Source organism: Actinia tenebrosa, unplaced genomic scaffold, assembly GCF_029948245.1.
Source record: "Actinia tenebrosa isolate PJP-AT-01 unplaced genomic scaffold, QUT_ActTen_1.0 PGA_scaffold0__85_contigs__length_37466705, whole genome shotgun sequence".
Taxonomy (NCBI): Eukaryota; Metazoa; Cnidaria; class Anthozoa; order Actiniaria; family Actiniidae; genus Actinia; species Actinia tenebrosa.
The window spans coordinates 2,014,476-2,037,343 of record NW_028292569.1 but is presented as its reverse complement, the minus strand read 5'-3'; the positions used below and the strand labels follow the sequence as shown (position 1 = coordinate 2,037,343).

General features: G+C 37.3%; 1 protein-coding gene across 1 annotated transcript; it reads right to left on the bottom strand.

Annotated features, from left to right (window-relative positions):
• Positions 1 to 531: 531 nt before the first annotated feature.
• On the bottom strand, positions 532 to 22,868 carry LOC116307834 (uncharacterized). Its single transcript, XM_089025995.1, has 29 exons — positions 22,730 to 22,868; positions 20,468 to 20,695; positions 19,433 to 19,804; positions 18,808 to 19,032; positions 16,420 to 17,991; positions 16,071 to 16,148; positions 15,418 to 15,827; positions 14,842 to 15,004; positions 14,429 to 14,461; positions 12,984 to 13,175; positions 11,975 to 12,139; positions 11,812 to 11,829; positions 11,446 to 11,466; positions 10,759 to 11,322; positions 10,230 to 10,274; positions 9,239 to 9,598; positions 8,507 to 8,872; positions 8,137 to 8,151; positions 7,412 to 7,786; positions 6,988 to 7,017; positions 6,329 to 6,895; positions 5,713 to 5,760; positions 5,010 to 5,588; positions 4,914 to 4,927; positions 4,379 to 4,484; positions 3,897 to 4,124; positions 3,243 to 3,413; positions 2,652 to 2,882; positions 532 to 2,263 (listed from the first exon to the last, which is right to left on the bottom strand). The coding sequence occupies exons 1-29, from the start codon at positions 22,803 to 22,805 to the stop codon at positions 2,076 to 2,078; spliced, it is 7,440 nt and encodes a 2,479-aa protein (XP_088882121.1). The 5' UTR covers positions 22,806 to 22,868; the 3' UTR covers positions 532 to 2,075.

The following is a 22,868-nucleotide window of genomic DNA, read 5'->3' as shown; positions in this document are numbered from 1 at the left end:
CCAGCAAGACAACCCAAAAATGGCCAAACATATAAATAGTCGAAGACATCTTTATAATATATGATAAAGGGCCTCGTTACTTCAATGGCCTCGACCTGTCGCGAGTATTATTTTCATTGCCAAAGATCACGTAATACGTACGTAGTCAATCGTTTTTGCTGGTATTTGTTATGACTTGGTGATTCTCGGCCCTCCTCCAAGACTAAGAAAAAAAACACATATGAAGTCATTTATTTCGTTACCGAATCTTTATCTTATTCTTTCTCTCAACCGACGAATGTCGCGTTCTTAGCAGTTTTGCTGTGACTTATGAATATCCTTGGCTAGTTAATTATCATTCATTCATTTATTCACTTTTATTATTGTATTTCTCTTGTTCCATCTAGAAAATCAAACTTTCCATTAACTGCATTAATAAAGACGTTTATTTGGTTTTGGAAACGAAACGAAGGTGAAATGAAAAAATAGATGTTTACTTTAAACCAATTGATCAAACTTTTTTTTTCTAACTAACATTGACATCAAGAACGTTTACAAGTTATGTGGTCTATATATATTTGAACTAAATAACTGCATACATTTAGCCTTAGAGTGTTAAGCAATCTCATTACCATAAAAACTTTCTTTGTAAATACTTTTCAAAGTACGTACACATAGACGATTTCCGAGAGGCGCAAACAATTTTCTCTAAAAAATCTTACGTTAAACCTAAGATTTTGCCTGAAATATATTCGTCTGTTTTTAATCCTGCAATCGAACTAAAAGAACTTCAAAGTATATTTATTTTATTAACATAGGCTGCGTTAACACTGTCACGGATTGGATCTACGGTTAGGAATTCCATTCACACAGGAATGAGCTATCTGAACAAAAATCCGTAAAAGTAGCTGTGCAAATTTGGATCCGGTTTCGTGTAAACTGAACGTATTTATTAGCCATACAATTAAAGAGATGGTTTGGCGTAAATGGTATGCGGTACAGGTCAAATTTTTGACCAGTTTAAGATTTGCACGGTACCGTGTAGACGCAGCCACATTTTCAAAGTTTTGTATGAGTTTTTCATAACCCACTTAAAATCTTCCCAAATTATCTCCTTTTTTCGAATCTGAGCACGCAATACGTTCGACAGCGTTTGCGACTCTCGGAAAAGAAGTATTTCAACCTTTCCTGAATTCACTTCAGTGACCAATGAAATAACGGCGCCATATCAAGGTAGGCCTCGATAAAATAAGATATATGAAGATATCAAGTTCAACTAAGATTTAAAGCCATTGAGGTCATCAAAAGAATTCGGGAAATGTCTTATGAAATATTATTAGTCAAATCCACTGACTGACAGACTAGGGAAATTCGCGTTGAATTTCACGAGAAATTTCGGATAAAATTCTGGAGTCAGACAACAGATTTTAAATGCATCCATTGCAATAATATTTTAATAGACTTATTTTATTTAATTTTTATGATTCAGGAGGTCAAAAAAATAATAAAAATAAACAAAACGGGCTTCCTGTATTGTCTTGCAATTGAGCTTTTCAAATGTTCTCAACTTTCGTATAATTTTCGGAAACATATACTATTTTCTTCATCATTCATCATTATTTTTTTATAATCTGTATAATTTGTTTCGTTTAAAGTAATTTACACGATTATTCAATTGTTGTTTTGATGGGAAAGAATGACCAAAAACTAAGATCTAATGCAAAATTTAACGTGGGAATCCTAGTTTTTCATACGTCTGCGAAGAATGCCCGCTTGTATACGTCTTTTTAGCCAATCAGCACGCGCCAATAGCAATTACCCTCCAGCATTCATACATACGTCAATGCACACGGGTACAGCCTTAATTATAGTTATTTCTTCGGACAATATATAAAGCAATGTTTTGCGTACAGAACCGAAATTTTTCTCCAACTTACAGGTTTAGTCTAGTTTTTTTAAGGTATACGGGACAAATGAACAAATAAATGTTATTGTTATCAATACTGAGCTCAACAGCATTTCATTGCAATTAAACTATCATATTTATATATATATATATATCGTCTCAATTATACATCACAACAACATTCAACTCTTCAAGCAGGTCCTGCAAAAATTCCCATTTTAGTTTTTTGAATCTTGTAAACGAAGTTAGTGTTGCTTTGGCCAACACAGTTGTTTGGCGAGTCATTGACACATAATTTCATGTCTTTCGATACGCATTGATCTGACTGACCATCCGAGTCATATGTTTGGTCAGCAGCAGGGCCTGACCAGCATTCGCCTGGAAAAAGGTAAAGGTTTATAAATACATATCAATACTTTTCTCTTGTATTTTAAAGTTCTGACATTTTACAAAGGGTACTTTATAACATTGCGATGATTGTTATTGACTGTCTGTCTTTCTGCCTATCTGTCTGTCTGACGGTAAGTTTTTTTGTGCTTGTCTCTCCTTAGTGTACGTTCGTTAGTTTTTGTGTTGTTGTGTCTGTCTGTGTGTGTGTGTCTGTCTTTTTTTATATCAATATGTACGTTTGTCGGTTTTCTGGGAAGTATAAATGTATTGATCAACTTATCTCACATGTATACATGGATGATTGTGTTTATACTTTCATCCCTTACCATATTTTAGCCATTTTTATTTCTTAATAAAGATATTATTCAATTCTTACCAAGATTTTGTATCCCAAAATATTCGTTCTCATATTCCTGTGTATTCTGTGCACAGCGACAAATCACGTCTGCAAGGTAGGCGTTCCAGTCTCCCATGTTCACCGGTGAACCGCTGTACACTGGTGACTTTGGATCCAAGTCAGTTGTCACGAGATCTGAGAAGGGTCTGGGACTAATGTGGTTGTCTCTGAAGCAGCCAACCTTCTCGTACGTAACGGAGCATGCCTCCGCTGTAATCAAAGCACCACAGAATAGGTACATATGAATATCGAGTAGTTTTTCATCTCATGTAGCACAAACAACTGGTCCTTATCCTCTTGTACATATTTATACTTATTGGGGTGATTTACTTGCTATGGCATCATTGCCATTATGGATCGCAAATATATCCTTTACAATCAAGTTATTTTTAATTTGTTTTATCCATCCATTTATAATTATTCATCCATCCATCAATTCATCCATCCGTCTTTTTATGTTAGGTCCCCATGCTCTCTAATTTCTCCCACAAGCTGACAGTTTTAGTTTACGACACGCTCTGAGAAGCATGGTATATTATAATGTTTGGTGCGTAAGCTTTTAAATATTACCTTGTTTGCCATTACCAAAGTCAATCTCATAAACATAATTTGATGTTTTGTTTCCTACACATGGCAATTGATTTTCTGCGTCACATGTTTCCATCTTGTTGGAGATGCAAGACTCTGATTCTCCATTTCTGTTGTATGTCTTTTCAGCATCAATACCTGACCAACACTCTCCTGGACGGGAACATAAGCAAATGCGTTTTTTTTTTTTGTTTTTTTTTTGTTTTTGTTTTTTTCAACACAGATATCTTTATCATTTGTGAAATCTCGTGCACAAGTTCTTGCTAAATAACTTACCTTTTTTTAAGTCACTCTCTAAAAAAGAAGATTATTTACTCAATTTTCGTGTCTTTTCGTGCACAAAGTTAATTAACAAAGAAATGTGGTTCTCCAGGGAATCTAAAAGTGGTTTGAAATGGTGCTATAGTGATTCATTGTATAGTTCAGTAAACGGATAAATAGACAAAATTATGAATTGTAAAAATAATGTGAGCATTTTTCCTTTGAATTATTTTTATACTTTTTACGAAAAGAAAAATAATGCAGGGAGAAAAGCAAAAACCGTTTCAGAAGTAAAGTACAAAAGCGTCACAAAAGCGTCACAAAAGCGTTACAAAAGCGTCGCAAAAGCGTCCTGATTCTTATTCTATCACATACCAAAGTTTTGAATACTGAAGAGTTTAAAATCCCGACTCTCTGCATTCTTAGCACATCTACAGACAACGTCTGACATATATTCATCCCACTTTCCCAAGTTCATCGTTATTCCACTAAAGAGATCCGAGTCTGGATTTCTGTCTGTGAAGAGTTGCGTGGGAAGAGGTCTTGGGTCGTTGTGGTCATCCACATAGCAGCCTAGTTTGTTATAGCGAACGCTACAGTAACCTGAAGATTAAAAACCATATATAAAATGAATTCCCTAAAATATAACTCTTGAAATGTGACGGTGTTATGCGTGAGTAAAGATTTCTTTTTGGCTTTCTCCTGTGCTTCGAGGGTTTTACTCTGCGCTTCTTTGATTCTTCTTCCACCAAAAATGAACTTCTTCATTCCAATTCGATCGTTTATGAAAAGAGAGCCACAGGTTTATTTATCCGCTGGCCACAAATAAAATAATGACTGTTTTATTCATATTGTACCGTAGCTATAGCTGTACGACGAAGATCCGCCAACTGACATCTGCCAACTGGAAGAACTGGATGAAGCACTATTATCTGCAATTAGGAAAAACCAGCAAATTGAAGACTACTGATGTTATGCCCCGTCATTATATGTTGTTGGTTATGTAAAACATTTTCTTCTATATGCGATCTCAGCAGCTTATCACAATTGCGGATCATCCTAAAATGCGGTGTGTAACACAATAGTAATATATGAGGTTAAAAGTGAGAGACTTTAAACAAATAAAAAAAAAGCTTTCCCTATTTTTCGCCCGGCTGTTTTATAAAGTGGGCTTTGGGTATCGTTTGGGTTTCCTTGAAGTGAGTGTTGCATGCACACCATTAAAACTAAACCAACCGGCTAGCTCAGCTGGTAAGATAGTCAGTCTGTTGTGCGGGGTGTCGCCGTTCAAGCCTCAGCCGGACCAACACTCAGCTGGCTATCAAAATAATGAAGGTGCTTTTTTTGTAATTACGACTGCAAATGGTTAGGCCTTCACCATAGTCGGATGACCGCGTTAATGGTGGCTAATGGCGTAGGAACACTAAAAGAGGATCAAGGGTTTTATCAGATCAATGGAATTACTGTCAAGTGTATAAACTCAAATACCTGGGCATGCCTTTTGCTCAATCAAGCCAACCACGCTTCTCAGCTCGTTAAACCCAGACGTAAACACGTGGTCGCTATCAGGATCAGTTGCTATGATGTTCAGTTGCTGCTTATTAATTTTGTTTCCAATGCCCAAGCATAAGATGATTATCCCTTGATCCCGGAGAGCTTTAGCTGGCTCGTCTACGGCATCTTCAGATGCCCCATCTGACATAACAATCAAGATCCGAGGAACACTGCCTCGTGATCCTTTGTCGAAAAGATCAGTCCTTATCGTCGTTAAAGCTTTTCCTAGGTTAGTACCTCCATATAGAATCGGGATATCATCTATTGCTGTGTCGATACTTGCTTTATCGTAATATTCTGTAAAAGTAAAGTTCACGAAAACGCGACTTGCGAACTGCGCGACGCCTACGTGGGTTCCACTCTGGGAAATATCAAAGTTTGAAATCATCTGTTTGACAAAGTCTTTACAGAGATCAAAATTCCCAGCTCCAGCCGTTTCTATTGAGGTTGATCCATCAATCAAAAAACCTAGGTCCACCGTGGTCTTGCACTTTGTTTCAGGCTTTGCGGTTGCTGTAAAAAAGGTTATTCACCCAATATTCAAATGTTAATGCCATAATTTGCTTAGAGAGATAATTTTGTAAAATAAGCTAGTTCTTTGCTATTTTCAAGGAAGTGTATTATAAGTATGGCTTACCAGGCTGTTCAGTTACTGGTTTTATTGTTGGGGTCACCAAGCTTGCATCTAATACAAAAAAGATGATGTCAAGCGTGAACAAGAAAAATAATTTTAAAAATCTGCCCTCCCATTATGAAATATATCGTAAAATAATGCATTGAGTGACGACAACATTGAGTTTTTGTAATGGTATGTATTCACGAACTCGCCTTTTTTAGTAGAGACAATGCTTTTTATCACAGAATAGAACAATTTCCGTTGTATCTCGTGAAATCACAAGATCGCAAGGTATTTGGCGTACTGCGATCTCGTACTATAACTTTCACCTCAAGCCAACTTTCTGAATTATCTTTTCACGCCTTATACAACGATTCGAAATATAGCGACCAATTTGAATATAACATTAGTTCTGCACTGACTAGCGGCTTATGATTAGCTTCCAATACATGTAAACACCCTTTTGTGTTTCCACGTGAAAACAAGGCTAGTCAGTCGTTAGTTAGTGCATAGCAATAGTTGTTCAAATCAGTGGCTATATTTCGTTTCGATGTATATTTTTTCCCAACAAGATATGCATGGGCTTTCCCTTTCCTTTCCATTTCTGCCTTTTTCCTAGAGATATTTTGTACATTACCAGAACAGGCTTTCTGTTTTATACTTTCAACAACAGTATCCAGTTGGTCAAAATCAGCAACGAACACGTGACTAGAAGACGGGGCAGACGCCATGGTATTCAACTGCTGCATGTTATACTCGGACCCTATTCCCAAGCAGTAGATCAAGGTGCCATCGTTCTTTAAAGCTGTTGCAGGGGTCGTAATATCATCTATTGACTGGCCATCGGTCATTACGATGAGCGCATGCGGAACACTCGAACGTCCTGTTACGTCGAAGACGTTATTCTTCACAGCCTTCAACCCTTCGCCTGCAAATGTACCACCGCCAGGATACTTTATAGAATCAATGGCGTCCTCAATATCAGCTATTTTCGAATACTTGGTTAATGTGAATTCTACTTTGGCTGTGTTTGTGAACATTACGACACCAACGTGGGTTCCATGACTGGACACCTCGAAGCTTCGAACCATGGTCTTGGCAAAATTCAGGCAACGCTTGAAATTTCCCATTCCAAATTGCTCGATTGAAGTGGATCCATCAATGAGGAACACCAGATCTACGACTGCCTTGCAAGGTGGAGTAACTGAAATACATAAAGATGTCAGCTAAACCCGTTTAAGTAACAATAATAAAAGAAATAACTATGTGATATATAAGCGACTTCTAACTGCTTACCCACTCCTGGAGACGGCTTACTGGGCCGATCTGAAGAGTTAAAAAAAATTAATTAAATTATAATTGATTGAAATAATTAGAAAACAAACGAGCTGAATTTGAATAACAAGCAAACAGACAGGCAGGCAGGCAGACATACCGACGCACAGACAGACAGACAGAAAGACAGAAAGACAGACAGACAGACAGACAAACAGACAAACAGACAGACAGACAGGGACAAATACACAGAAACAGAGAGAGAAAAGTAAAAGAGCGTTTTTACTCACGTGAGAAGGCAGTCATATTGATGTACCAAACAATAGAAACTTTCTGCACAGTTTTTGAATAAATTAAAATAGAGTTCAATTCCCCGAGGTTAGAAAGCGTACTGTTTTGGTACACCAACATGGCCGCTGTTATACCGTACGTACGTTCATCCTACCTGTAACGATCACATCGACTTTGTCTACCAACGGATCCCCATAAGCCAGGTCCAGACTACACCCATAAGTACCACTATCAGCAAAGGATATTTTACTTATGATAAGATGTGCGCTTGATTCCTTCTTTAATCGGTCGTTAAGTGACGCAGGACAAGTCGAGGACACCATCCATTTCCAGTTATTGTACTTATCCTCAGCAGCGAGCTCTATAGCCTGTCCTTGTGAGTTATACATATTCCAGGTTGGGGAGAACCGCGCAAAACCTTGGTTCTTGTCCCCAGTTGTAGTGTATTCCCACTCAAGTTTGATATCGTCATCGGAATATACGTAAACCTTTCGAGGCGGAACTTTGGTAAATTCCACTTTAAACACAACTATGAGGAAAAATACATTATTATGTTGTATTATCAGCACGTGAGCAGTATAACGGCTAGCTCTGTTTATAGACTTCCTATACCAAAATTGACCATTCATAGGCTAAGGTCAACCGTCGAACTTCACATGAGCCAAACATAATTGAAATAATGGATAACAATGCGTCTTCTTTTTAGTCATTAGGTTCGTCTCGATTTAAGTTTTTCGTATAAATGGATCATTTTGCGTCTCAGTTAGGGGGCGTCTTAGGTAAGACATGCCTTATTTCTTCCTGTATAAATGGATCTATTGTATTACAATGTTCCTGCCATACAACATGACTACCGTTGGAACTATCACATTTGCATACCTGGTTTTGGTTTCTCTGTATCAATGATAGCATTTGAATGGTGATCATGAAAGAATATAAAAAATAAGTTTAATTGGTGGAAAAATATATCTTAGCATGGGAGAAAGGAGGAAGCTAGTCCCAAATAACTTCATCGATTTTTCCACGGGTTCCCTTTCCCTTTCCCTTTGCGTCTCATGTAAGCAAACTTTTAGATACACCAAGCATGGCGGAGCATATATAGAATAACTTACCTTTAACAATCAACTGTACTTTGTATTTTGTATATCATTATCATAACTAATCCTGTAACCCCTCCCCTCCTGGATGCGCCTCATGTAAGCAAACCTTTAGATACCTAGCACAATGAAGCATGTATAGAGTAGCCTACCTCTAACAATCAACTGTGCTTTGGATATTACAGGCTGGCCTGATATCATTACTAAACTACATCCATATGTACCACTGTCGGCAAGAGTAACCTCGGAGATAACGAGCGTTGCATCGGATTCTTTAGTCAGCCATCCTCTCAACGAAGCAGGACAGCTTTCAGATATGCTCCATTTCCATCCACTGCTTTTATCTTCAAAAGCAAGCTGTGCATATTCGCCATTAGAATAGTAGAGATTCCAAGTAGGAGAATAGCTTCCGAAGGCGTTGTCTCGTCCACCATCGATTGAGTACAGCCACTCTAGACGTACAGTTTCTCCGACGTACGCATAAATCACTTGAGACGGTGTTCTCGTAAATCGCGCATCTATTGGGTGGTAAATGGAAATAATGATTGCATAAGACCAAAAGTAACCATTTGATATTTGGATATGCGTTGAATAGTTGGTCTAAAATCTTCTAAAATGTTCTGCTAATCCATGTATGCTTTATAGCTGAAAATAGCATGAACAATTTTTCTTTCTTACAATTAACGAACCATATACGAGTGCTTCTTACGCTTCTTAGGTTGTTTTAGGCGTTTCTTAAGTCTCTAGTTACTTTATAAAGCTCGGAAAGAACAATCAGTTTTAGATCGCTGATTTACGCTTATAAAAGCACAATTCTTGGCATGTCATAAAGTGCGTACTATATATAAGCTATATAATATTATTTGTTACATTTTTCCACTTACCTAACAAGACCAGCTGCACTTGAGACAGCACAGGTGTTCCAGACACCATCGCCAAGCTGCATCCATAATAACCACCATCAGATACCGTCACACTCCTTATAACCAGCGTTGCTTGTCCTTCTTTACTTATGCGATCTCTGTACGATGCTGGACAAGTAGATGACACGCTCCATTGCCAATCAGTATTCTTGTCTTCTGAAGCAAGCTCCACTGAGGCGCCGTTTGAATAGTAATAATACCAAATAGGAGAATATCTTGCAAAGACTGAGTTTCTATTGCTAACTTGATATTCCCATACAAATCGAACTGTCATTCCAATTCTAATGTAGACGATGGATGGGGGCGTTCGTGTGAATTTGGCTGGGAAGAAGAAAAAAATGTCCTTAATGGTGCTTAGGATTCACTCGTTTATTTTATCTCAAATATTTTTTATGTATTGTATATCCTATTTATAATATATGTGGTTTTCCATAACAAATTACAAGTAACATTTAATTGCGTACAAAGGCATGCAATTTTATAATGGGGACACTTAGTTTCTTTCTACTGTTTCTAAACCCTTAATATGCAGAGCCATTAGGTACAAATACACTAAGTGATCAAAATTAATATTATTTTCAATCAATAGCCTATAGGGAGGATTTAATAATAGGAAATAAAAACAGTGACAAAAACCCCGAAGTTTTCACGATAGGAATGTTATCACCATATTATGAAGGCATGTAAAAATGTGCGTATAACTTAGCTTACATTTTTGCTTCTTTTTGTTTTTGTTTTTTTGTTTTTGTTTGTTTGTTTGTTTGTTTTTTGTTTGTTTTTTTGTTTGTTTGTTTGTTATAGTTGTTGTTATTGTTGTTGTTTTGTTATTGTTGCTATAGTTTTTTTGTCTTGAAAGAGAGGACAAAACTTGCAAAAAGTTTATGAAACCGGATTTATGAGTCACACTATTTAAGATGAATTTGTCGTGATTTCTAAGATGACTATTACTCACCATCTGGTGTTATTACTTGTGGAGTGGGCAATGGTTTGGATGCCTCTGGAAAGTTATGAAAACCGTTAAATTTATTACAATTTGAGCTATAGGATTCAGAATTTTTTTTATATCTTGAAAACTATTGAAGAGCAATCCTATTACCTTTATAATGCACCGAACATTATTATACTAGGGAAGAATCAGTTTGCTGTTCAGTGCTGGAATTTGCTAATAATTCGCCCATGCTTTTTAGACCAAGAGTATTAGTTCTTTGTCTTATGGTTGTTTATAGATATGAATACTACACAGACAAATAATCTTATTCTTGAGGGAATGACAATGTTGAAATGAAAAAACTATATACCCCTTACATGTGACGTCAAAGCAACTCGATCTGAGGAACAAAACAAAACGATTCCAATCTCCTGAGAATTGGAGCCTATTGTTTTGTCTTCCTGACTGAGCTGCATTCCAAAGTGCTGCAAAGGGTCTATTAATTGAGGTATATTAAAGCCAAATGCGTTCCTGATTATTACTTAATACCCACCTGTACAAGCTTTCTCCTTGATAGACTTAACAGCCTTATCCAGCTCATCAAAACCACTTGTAAAAACATATTCCTGGTCAGGATCCGACGCTATCTTATTAAGCTCGATAATATCAAAACTACTGCCTATTCCCAGTACATACAAAGAATTGCCAGCACCCTTTAAGGCTTTGGAAGGACCTGTAACGTCATCGTTCGACTCTCCGTCAGTCATGACAATGACGATACGATGTACATTAGAACGTGCACTTACGTCGATGACTTCTTTTTCAGTCACATCTAATGCATTTCCAATATAAGTACCACGTTCAGGGTATACTATACCATCTATTGCTTTCTCAATACTTGCAATGTCATAATATTTATCAAGCGCAAATATAACCGATGCTGAATTCGAGAACAGAACTAATCCAACATGCGTGCCGCTCTTAGAAACCTCAAAGTTATTGACCATGTCCTTGGCAAACTTTTTGCATCGGTTAAAGTTACCAGCACCAAAGTGCTCGATTGAACCAGATCCATCCATGACGAAGACAAGATCAACAACAGCTTTGCAAGGCTCGGCTATAAAATTAAAATAAAACATTATTACTAGGACCACAATGACCACAGGGAGGAGATTGTGAGGCCAAGATGGCGGCCGTTAAAACCATCCGAAATGAATTGACGATGTGCAAATGTACTTACGTTTGGGTGTTGGTGTCGTCGCTATGGGACCAAAGAAAATATGAAATAAAAAAAATAACAATTAACAAATTAGTTAAATTAAACCGTGCTGAAAATACCTGCGTTGGATTGGGGGATTTTATAATTGAGCATTTACTATTGAAATACTCCATGGCCCCTAAACTACTGAGATGCTTCTTTTGGCAACAATAGTACGGCAGGTCGTTGCCTATTGTAATGTTTTTCCACTATTTAATACATTTGTTGAAATTCTCAGCTAAACAGAAGAGGGGTCTTATTTGAGGGCGCGGGTGGGGGGGCTTACGTAACTGTACTTGACCGGTTCGATAAAATGTACCATTAACTATATAAGTTCATGTAACTTACGTGCTGGTGTTGGCTTGGCTTTAATAAAAAAACAAAGAGATAGAGTGAGTATAGATTCGTTATAGTAAAAACAATCTGGTATTTAGAAGGATTTGTCGTACATCATCATTTATACTCATATTTTTTCTTTTTTCTTTCATAATTACTATAATTTTATGTCATCACTTACTTTCTATTATAACTCCATACACATAATTCGTATTCTTTTCACCACAGCATTCGTTTTTGTTTTCATTCTTGCACGTTTCAAAATGTCCATCGACACAGTTTGCACTTTCTCCATATTCCATATATACATCCGCTGACTCTGACCCCGAGAAGCATTCGCCTGAAATAAAAAGGCATTAAATATGTGTCTGGAAAATTTACAGGATATACAACAAACTAAAGCAAAACAAGGGCAGAGGAAAGCAAGTCAAGCAAAAGAATGATTATAATAATAATAATGATGATCATGAGAATTTTAATAAAGAAATAAGTAAATTTTAAAAAACTTTCCGACGAAGCTTTATCGTGGTAAGTTGCCTTATTTACCACTTTATGACGTCAACCGTAGCTTAAGTGTAAAGTACTCACGATACATAGCCAAATATGAAAGAAAAATGGTGTCTAGTGCGTGCTGGCTTTGTGTGCGAGCGATTCCTAATATGTTGATGTAATTTGTTGGTATGTCCTCTTATTTACCTCTGCTCTCGACCAATCAAAAAGAAAGAAGAAAATTTTCAAGAGTAAATTTGCAGGCATTACATTGCTGTTAAATCAAGGTAAAATACCATTACTAGAAACTAAGTATTTTAACATATTGAACTTTTTCATCATTATTGATTCAACCGATCGACTCTTCATTTTCCTCCTCTTTGTCTGTCTGTCTGTCCGTCGGCGCCGTTCGTAATTATATTTCCTTGTCTCCTTTATTCGTCTCCTTTATTCTGCTTGCTTCGACCGATTACGCATTCATCTACATAAGTACTTATTCTTCGTTTGCACGTTATGTCATCGCGGCCATGTTGGTACCATTTAACAAAAGATTCCTCATTAGCATCCATTGTTAACGGTACCACAATACCACAACGGTACCATGTTTTGTCTTTTAACTCTCTTGGGAATGATTGCAACCCATCAATAATCTAACCTAAATATCAAGCGATTGAATGAAATCCAAAAATATTAACCTGTATCTCGTACACCAAACACTGAGTACTTCTTTTGCTTGGCCTTCTCGGCGCACTGGCAGACAAACTTCTGCAACCAGGATGCGAAATCTGACCAATCTGGGGTATCACTAAGTAATCGTTCTGGCATCATTGGATATGAAGAATGTTCGTTGTAGCAGCCAAGCTTCTTGTATTCGACGTCACAAACAACTGAAGCATGTCAGACATACAAATAATTAGTTATTAGCACTAAGTTCCAATCACTTTTTCTTATATATTTCGATCCGGCTCATAAAATTGAAATACCGAAAAATGAACCTAAAAAAAAAAGATTTCACAAATTATGTCGTGCATAAGTGAGCAGGATTAAAACATTGCAATTAAAAAGCATAAAGTAAACCTCGGTCCTCCTTGGTAACGCGTTTCTTTCTTCTCTTTAAGAACCAACCAACCCCTAGAGTGCACGCACTAAACCCGTGAATAATATTTAGTACTAATTAGTAGTAATTCATACAGAATCCTTTGTTTCCTTTTGCTTCATTATCACTATTTAGTACTAAAAATTAGTATTATTTGTTTCACGGGTTTAGGGCAAGGACCCTATTTTTAATGTTTGATGGAGGGTTTGAATTTCGATGGAAACCTGTCCCGGATTTTGAATTCAGCATTGACACTAACAGGGAAGACCGGCGCTGAATTCAAAGCCCGGGACAGGTTTTCCGTCAAAATTCAAACCCTTCATCAAACATTAAAAATAGGGCTTGGTTGTTGTTGTTTTTTTTAACCAGTCAAGACACACGTGCTCGAGTTGTATAGGAATTCACAGAGGGCCTGCGGCCTTCGGTCTTGAATCTCAAAGCAAACACTCGTCTTAGCGTTTGAACCTTTAATTAGAACTTGACAATAGTTCAAACAAGAAGAGATCAAGTTCTAAAGCAATATTTATTACTTTTCTATTCTGTTTCGCCATTTAAATCTTCATTAACTACTTCTGTACCCGCATGCAGCTTACTTCATATATTATTGCAGCATATGCTTATTTTTTTAGAAAAATGCTTGCTTTTTATATAATATCGTGCTATTTTATGCTTTGATGTAGTTTTTTTTTACAATTTTATATATGCTTTTTCTAAATTGACATTTATGCTTATAATGATAGGGATGGTGGTGATAATCATGATGAAGAAGAAAGGAAGAAAGAAAGAAGAAGAAAAAGGAATCGATGATGATGATGATGATGATCAGGATGATGAAGATGTTGATGATGATATGATGATGATGATTTTGATGATGGTGATGATGATGATGACGATAATGATATGATGATGATGATGATAATGATGATGATGATGTTTATGATGATGATGATGATGACAATGATGATTATGATGATGATGGCGATAATATTGATGACAATGATGATGACGCTGATCTATCTATTTACTGTTAAAAGCTTTACTAACGGCTTTCAGGCGGTTTATTCGGCTCTGGGTCAGCTGAAAGGAAGCAAAATAATTTTTTAATTATTCAAATTATTTATATATATTTACATTGAATATTTACATTTAACGGGGTTTTTTCGCGCCCTCCTTTCCAGTACAGACACTCTACTAAATGAACCACTTTTTACAAATTCTAGTCATCACAAACCATACAGGAAAGAGAGGAATCAACATCACACTGACTTCAGCCAATCCCAGTGTTCAGTAGTCCCTATAAGTTATTAATATCATATAATAATAGAGGCATAACCTAGAGTTTCTTTCAAATCTCTGACGTGATTATTTAGACTTGTTCAAGTAATATAATGTAAGTCTATTCAAGGCTTACCTTAAACCATAACTTTAACCTTAATCAGGGAAAATCAACGACTTACATATATCACATGTCTTCTGTACTAGATCCTTCATAATGCTTGTCAATTCATCAAATCTGTTTACCATGAAGACATTGCGTTCGTCGCCGTTTGCGATTTCTTTAAGTTCGCTGCGACTCACTTTGTCAGTTATGCCAACAGCAATGACTTGTACTCCTTTGGCCTGTCAATCAGCAAAGGCAATTTATTGGTTATGAATTCAACGTCATCGAAGCAAAACTATCCTCCCTTAATCCAGCGTTTTCAGAAGCTTTCAAAAGTTTAATTTCCATCTTGAACTGTATAGGCCGGCCTTTCTGCCTTATATCTTGAGTTAGCTATATCCTGACCTTAGATCTCAGCCCAGAAGTTGTTTCATGGTTTTATCTGTGAGTTAGCCGTGCCCTGGCTTAGAACAGCCCACATTGTCCCGTGCGGCATTGATAACATTTGGTAGTTTGAACGGTTGGAAAGTTTAATAGTGTCTATTATTACCATTTTTGTTTGTTTAATTTTTGTCTGTCTGATTGATTTTATTTTTATTTTTTGCTAGTAGAATAATTGTCAGACTATTAAAATAAAAATTGGTATACTTACAATAAGTGGGGCAATGACTTGAGCATAAGGTTTACTTCCTTCGCCTGTCCTTTCTTCAGTAAAAACAATTAAAACTTTTGGCATATTTATACGGTAACCGCCAGATGACGAAAATAATATCTCATTTGCCTTTTCAATTGCCATGTCTATTCTACTGCCCTGGCCCATTTGATACAAGCCCTTTATTTTCTCTTGTAGTTTGTCACTGTTGTAATAGTCGGCATCAGAGAACTTGAAATCTACTCTTGACTCGTGATCAAAAGAGATAAAACCAAAGTGAGCTCCGTATGAGGAGACTGAAAATTTTGAGACAAACTGTGCAACAAAGTTTTTCAGTGTTGTGTACGACTGTGCTGGGATGTTTTCAGAGTCATGGAGAAGGATGCCAACATCAATCTCTCTTCCGCAACCTGGATTGCAATAAAGCAAGCAAAAATACATGATTTAGTGTCAGAGGTTAACACTAAAAACAAATAGCTATCTTAATCATGTGAATGCTGGACAGGGACCTTTCCCGTACCATCTCTTCAGAAAATTAGTAACTCAATTGCTTTTTTCTTCTTTTCTTTTTTCTCTTCCTCTTTACTTGACTTTTATTTTATTTCCTCAAACATACATTTTAAAGTAAGAGTTGAAGTATGTTATGTGCCCACCTGGTACAGCAGGGAGAGTTGTTGGCTTGATGGAAGTAGTCGGAGAAGGCGGTGCTGACGTCAATGACGGCGTTGGAGCTGAAACAAAAATAAGTGAATAACACGATAACACAATCATGATGTCACACTCAAACCACTAAGTTTCTATTAAATCTTTAGCCAGAGAATGGATACGTTCGAGTTTGGTTTATAGACGGAGAAAACTGATGGACTTAGCTTTTTTCAAAGCAAAACCTCTTGATTGGAAAATGGCCAAAAAAGCTAGTTTATTTTCTTAACCATGGAATCTCGGTTGCTTCGTGACTGGGATGCATAATCATTGTGATGCACTTAATTATCTCATACTTACTGGCGCTTGGACAGTTAGAACTGCAGCTTGTCACTACGCTCGTACTCATTACCGTGGACGTCGTCGTCGCTGTCTGGGTCAAACTTTCCGTTGTCGTTTTCACTGTGGTGAGGAGTTTAGTTTCTGTAGAAGTATCTATCGATGTGGTGACAGCTGTACTGGTAGCAACAGCTGTACTTGTTCTAGTAGCGGTGATAGTTGCCGTGGTGATGCGAGTAGAGGTTGAGGTATCAACATCTGTGCTCGTTACAGTCTCGACCTTAGTCTTTGTGTCCGTCAAAGATACCACAGCAGTGGATGTGTGTGTTGTGACATGCGTACTAGTTGAAACATCAGTACTGACAGTGGTTAAGGTTTGAGTGTCTGTTGTGGTGCTTGTATCAACCTTGGTACTTGTTGCAGTTTTGATCTGTGTATCTATATAAGTGCTTGTCACAGTTGTGAACTCGGTCTGTGTATCGGTGACAGACACCACTGCTGTCGAAGTCTTAGTGGCAACGGCCATGCTAGTCTTGGTTGTGAAATGCGTACTTGTTGAAACATCGGTGCTTACAGTTGTCAGCGTCTTTGTGTCTATAGCTGTGCTGGTATGGACCTCCGTACTCGTGGCAGTTGTGACATGTGTAGAACTTGCCAAATCCGTAGACGTGGTGGTTAGAACCTTTGTACTAACTGCAAGAGCCGTTGAAGTCACGACTGCTATATTTGTTTCAGTTTTCGTGTTAGTTGCATACAGGGTACTCGTGGTGAAGTCAGTACTCGTAGTTACATGGGTGCTACTTTCAAGTTTGGTCTGTGTTGTGGTGAGTGTACGAGTATCTGTGAGCACCTTCGTACTGACATCAGTCTTCAAGTGAGTACTTGTAGTTAAAGCCGTGCTCGTTGTAGTCAAAGTTTTCATCTGCGTTGCCGTAGTAACCGCCGTAGAAGTATCCGTTGCCGTGGTAACATGAGTTTTGGTTGATGTTTCCAGCGCTGTTGAAGTTAATGTAGTGATATGGGTGCTGCTATCAATATCTAGACTGGTTGTCGAGAGAGTCGATGTGACGTACCTGGTTGCTATGGCTGTTGACGTCGCGATGGCGGTTTCCGTTGCTGTGGTGACATGAGTACTGGTGATTGTATCAATATCTGTAGTCGAGAGTGTTTCGGTAGTTTTATGGACTTTGGTACTTGTAGCTGTTTGGGTACTGGTTTCTGTCACATACTGGGTTTGGATAGCAGTATCTGTTTTAGTTATCGTGTGATAATCAGTACTCGTGCTAACGGCCGTCTCTGTAAGCGTGTCAGTGGCCGTAGTTGTATGCGTAGACGTTTTTGTAGTTGTTTGGGTTTGTGTTTCCACTGTTGCTAGTGTTGTGACATCTGTACTAGTGTGGATATCTGTACTGGTTGTGGTCAAGACTGCTGTACTTGTAGCGGTAGTGATGGCTGTAGATGTACAAGAGCCGGGTATTATGCACGTGACGGTTTGTTGGTTTGGTTGAAGGCACGTTGGTTGGACAGCAAGGAGGCATATGGATGGGAAAACACAGTTTGCTGCACACTGAGGAGGATATGGAATATTTTTCTCTAAACAAACAACAGAAGACAAAAAATGTTAAAAAGAAAGAAATAATCCGGTTTTAATCGAAAGAAATAATGAAGGTCCTCCTCTTCCTCCCCCCTCTTTATCATTTCATCACCAGCATCATCACCAGCATCATCACCAGCATCATCACCAGCATAATCTTCATCATCATCATCATTATCATCAAACGTCATAGTCATAGTCATCATCATCATTATCACCACCACTGTCATCATCAACATCATCATCGTCGCCATCATCATCATATCGTCATCGTCATCGTCCTCGTCATCATTACCATCATGATCATCAACATAATCATCATCATTATCGCCACCACTGGCATCATCAACATCATCATCATCATCACATCTTCTGGCCTCACCATGGTCATCATCACCATCATGATCATCAACATCATCATCGTCGTCATCATCACCATCATGATCATCAACATCATCATCGTGGTCACCATCTGGATCATCAGTGCATCGGCATCATCATCGTCATCACATCTTCCTCACCATGGTCATCATCACCATCATAACCATCAACATCATCATCATCATCACATCTTCCTCACCATGGTCATCATCATCGTCACCATCACCATCATGATCATCAACATCATCATCGTCGTCACCATCTGGATCACCAGTGCATCGGCATCATCATTCTACGTTATTTCCATATTTAGCAAACCATTTTAAAAGGAACAATTTAAAGTCTCGTGTTGTGTGAAAGCCGACGATACGTTTTGGTCATTCATATTTTCAGATTAATATATAATTGTTATCCAATAATATTTCCAATCTTACCGTTATAACATTGCTGCTTGCTAATTGCGTTCAGCTTTGAAACAAGTATTTCCAGATCAGTTGGACGGAAAACGCTATTTTTGTCCGACGCTATTACACTCAATTCTGTTGTAAGAGCCTTTCCTATTCCAATGCAGAAAGTATTGATGCCATCCCTTCTAAGTTCATCTACCACTGGTACTAGCCGTTCGGTCCAATTGGTTGAACGATTGGGCAAAGACTCGCCTAAAATAAGATGGATAGCCCAGACACTGTATTTGGTGTATAACGGCACATGCACTGAATGTTTTTAAAGAGTATTATATATCTTGTAGACTTTATACACTTTTCAAATCATGTAACCTTTTTCAGTCTTCCAAATTAAACACGTTTGTAAATTAGTTTTTAGCTAGTTATATCTTCTTGTAAACTAGTGGACAATTTTTAAAAACATAAACAGTAAAATTCTTCAAATCTTTTGCTAGAAAGATTTTGTACCCGGAAAAACAAAAATTCCATATATAATCTTATTCACTTATCTTTGCTAACAAATTTAAACTAGTCTGCAATCTCTCTCTGCAAGACAACCGGCAATACAAAACGAATAAGGTGGATCAATGACTCACTAGAACAGTCTTAAACTTACCATCTGTTAGTCCATCTGAGAGAACAATCAATGCCTTAGGAATCCCCTCTCTCGACCCGCCATTGGGACTAAACAGCTGGTGCTTGGCAGACATAAGAGCTAAGTCAGTTCTTGACCACCCGTTCATAAAGTCAACATCTTCAATGTCCTGCTTCAATTCTAGGGCATCTTTGTAGCCGTTAAAAGGGACCGCTATTTCGACCTCTGTACTAAAAACCATCACAGCAACGTGCACTCCGTTTTCATTGACGTCTAATTTGTCGATCAATGATTGGACTGTTTTCTTTTCTTCTTGCCAGGCAGCACCCTCAATCGTGTAGGAAGAGTCTAGTATGATTCCAAGATCGAGCGCACGATGGCATACTTGTTGCGCTATTGAGTAAAAGTGTGTAAAAAAGTCAAAACAATATTTCCTTGATTGCTTGATTTCATTAAGCGGATAGAATTATTTGATTCGCATTATCTGCCTTCTGAGTGGTGGTACAGCACATACAACCAAATGCTGTCGACCTGAAAGAATGCAATCGAAAACTGGCGACTCGGCTAATTTACATTACGCAATAGGCAGACATTGACGTCTAATAAGTTAATCAAGGTCGCCACATGCTTGCTTGCTCGCTCCCTTTCTGAATCTAAATCTGAATCATATAGACTAAGACATTTAACTAAAGGCTCTATGGGTATAGAGCTGATACTAAGAGTTATACATTTCCAGGCTAGAGACAGCAAATTCAAAGTTTTGAAAAAGTACAAAGACAGATTTGACTGTCTCATTAATGAGATGTTGCTGATCAAACAACTCAAACTTAGTTTGAATGTACAATCAGATTCCATACGTGCCAAACTTGTTTGTCTAATTATGTTATTATATATCTATTTTTATATCTATTGTTATTATTTCTATACATATTTTACTTTTCTAGTTAAGTTTTAACTTGATGACGTTGTGCAACGTCGAAACGTCGTCACATTTTTGACATGTTTTTATCGTTCAATTTTATAAAAAAGTTCTAATAATGTATTATATAAACATACCTGGTTCATTTGGTGAAGTTTGAGCAATCACAGCATTGGTTACTGGTTGGTCGGCATTTTGGTTCTGTGGTATTGCGGAAGGAAGTGGATACGCATTTTCTACATATCCAGTATCCTTATAAACTACATTGTCATCGTCTTGACGGTTTGGCAACACCTCACTTCTGGAGTCAGTCTTACTTTGATCTTTTTGGGGGATCGGCTCGTACTCGACCCAGTATTCTGATTCTGAAAAACACAAATACTCATCTCACTATCGTTCTACAGCATTTTAATTTTAATATTATAGCACGGCGCTCAGTTATTTTATTCCATTAAGACATGTGAATAAAAACCTTAGCTGGTAGTACTTGCCATGATAATAGAAAAAACGTTTGCGCATGCGTGCATTTCATCACTTTTTCTAAGAATTTAGAAAGGTTTGAGTTAGAAAATAAATGTTTGTTTTCTCCGACTATACAAAACATTTCAAAACATACTTTTGTAAGACCAAGATACAGTATTAACAAACACAATATGAAAGAATTAGACTTAAGTTTCAAGCCGATGGACATTAAGTTTTGGCATTTTGTAGAGTTATTACAAAATTATTGAAACCATTAATTTATCAGGCATGTTTGAAAGTTATATTTACATATCATTACGATAGCAGGAAGATGTTTAGACTAACTTGCATATGGATTTAGAGCATGTTTAGTTTTTCACTCGTGTCATTTGCAATCATAGTTGATGGAGCGGAATGGTTGGGAAACCTATTGTTCTAGGTTTTTGTTTGACTTTATCCATCCGTTATATCACGATATGACCGTGCACAGAGAAGGAAATATGGTTCAATACTTTTTTCATACAATTAGGGAATATAGATTTTTTCCCTTAAAAAATCGTTTTAAAATTAGTTATTATTTGTTAATTAATCCTATATAATATTATTGATTGTTCATCGAAAAGGAAATTGCCATTTTTCATGCTTTCTTTTTTATCCTCTGGTAATTTAACTGTATCTGCGCGGAAATATTTATCCGCATGGTTTGTTGGCATCGGATAAAAGTTTTTACTTTCAAATTGTTCAAACATGAAAATAATAAGGAAATGAGTGTTTTCAGCCATACTTGCTTTGGTTCATTGTGAAGGGTCAGTATCACGTGATGGTACGGTTCAACCTCAAACGCAAAACAATGCTTTATTCTATGGAATTTCCAAACCATTCCACTCCATTAAATATGTTGCCATTAATGTGTCAAGCTGGTCTAGAGTCAACACTAATCAATTGGTGTCCTGACAGAATCAAAGATTCCATACCAGCCTTTTAATGTAACAAACATTATCCCCCCTCCCTCCCCCCTGTTTTTCGTTCGACCCACAAAAAACAACTTATGAAATACGTAAGCTAACATAAATCCAATTTTTCAAGATGCAATGCTGGTCAAAAGTCAAAACTAATCGATTGGTGTCCTGACAGAATCATAGAGTCCATACCAGCCTTGCAATGTAACATCCACCCCCCCTGTTTTGCGTTCGACCCACAAAAACTTATAAAATAATCAAACTAACATATCTTCAATTTCTCAAGATGCGAGAAGCGCGCCCTGACTTACTAGTAGATGACCTCAGAGCTGAGGTAGTTCCACGTAACAGATTTCAAAGGTTAAGGAAATGTAAACGCATGATGGATAAATTGTACATGTATGCAGCTTCGGTTTTGCCATACATAGAAAACACCTTTAATTTACATTGAATTGATCAAAATATTTACTGAGAAGGGATCTGTACTAATTGTAATAATGAATTAAGGAGTTCTTTTCGACATTGAATTTTCACGGGAGATCATCCAACACTTCTCCAGCTATATATAGTACGTCTTGAGTTTCTTCCATCGAACAATTTAACTTTTTGATTTATGGAAGATTTATCAGTTAGACGAAATAAAAGCGCGCGCCCATGGCGATATAGACGCACGAGAGAAAATATAAAGAACGATTAACAAGCGAAAGAGTGGCACGAGGCGAAGCCGAGTGACACTCTAGCTTGTTAAGCGTAATAATCTAGCTATATTATAATACACCATGGACTTCGAGAAGTTAAAACACTCAGAAACGTAAAGTGATATAATGAGTAAGAAATATACCCGATTAAAAGAAATTAAAAAGCTGTAAAAAGAATATTTGGACCCTTTATTTTCAGAAAATAACATTCTAGTTCTCCTCAAGATGCAAATAAAATTGCAGTGAAAATGTTCGACATTTTCCCCCTCCTATTTCTTACCTGGAGAGCGTTTCTTTTTCGCAAGGGTTGTACTTGATAGTATACATACACTTAGAATAAGCCTCACAATGTTCATAGTTACTCTCAGACCACTCGAACATGAGAGGCGCGTGCCAAAACAAAAATATCAAGAGGTTGG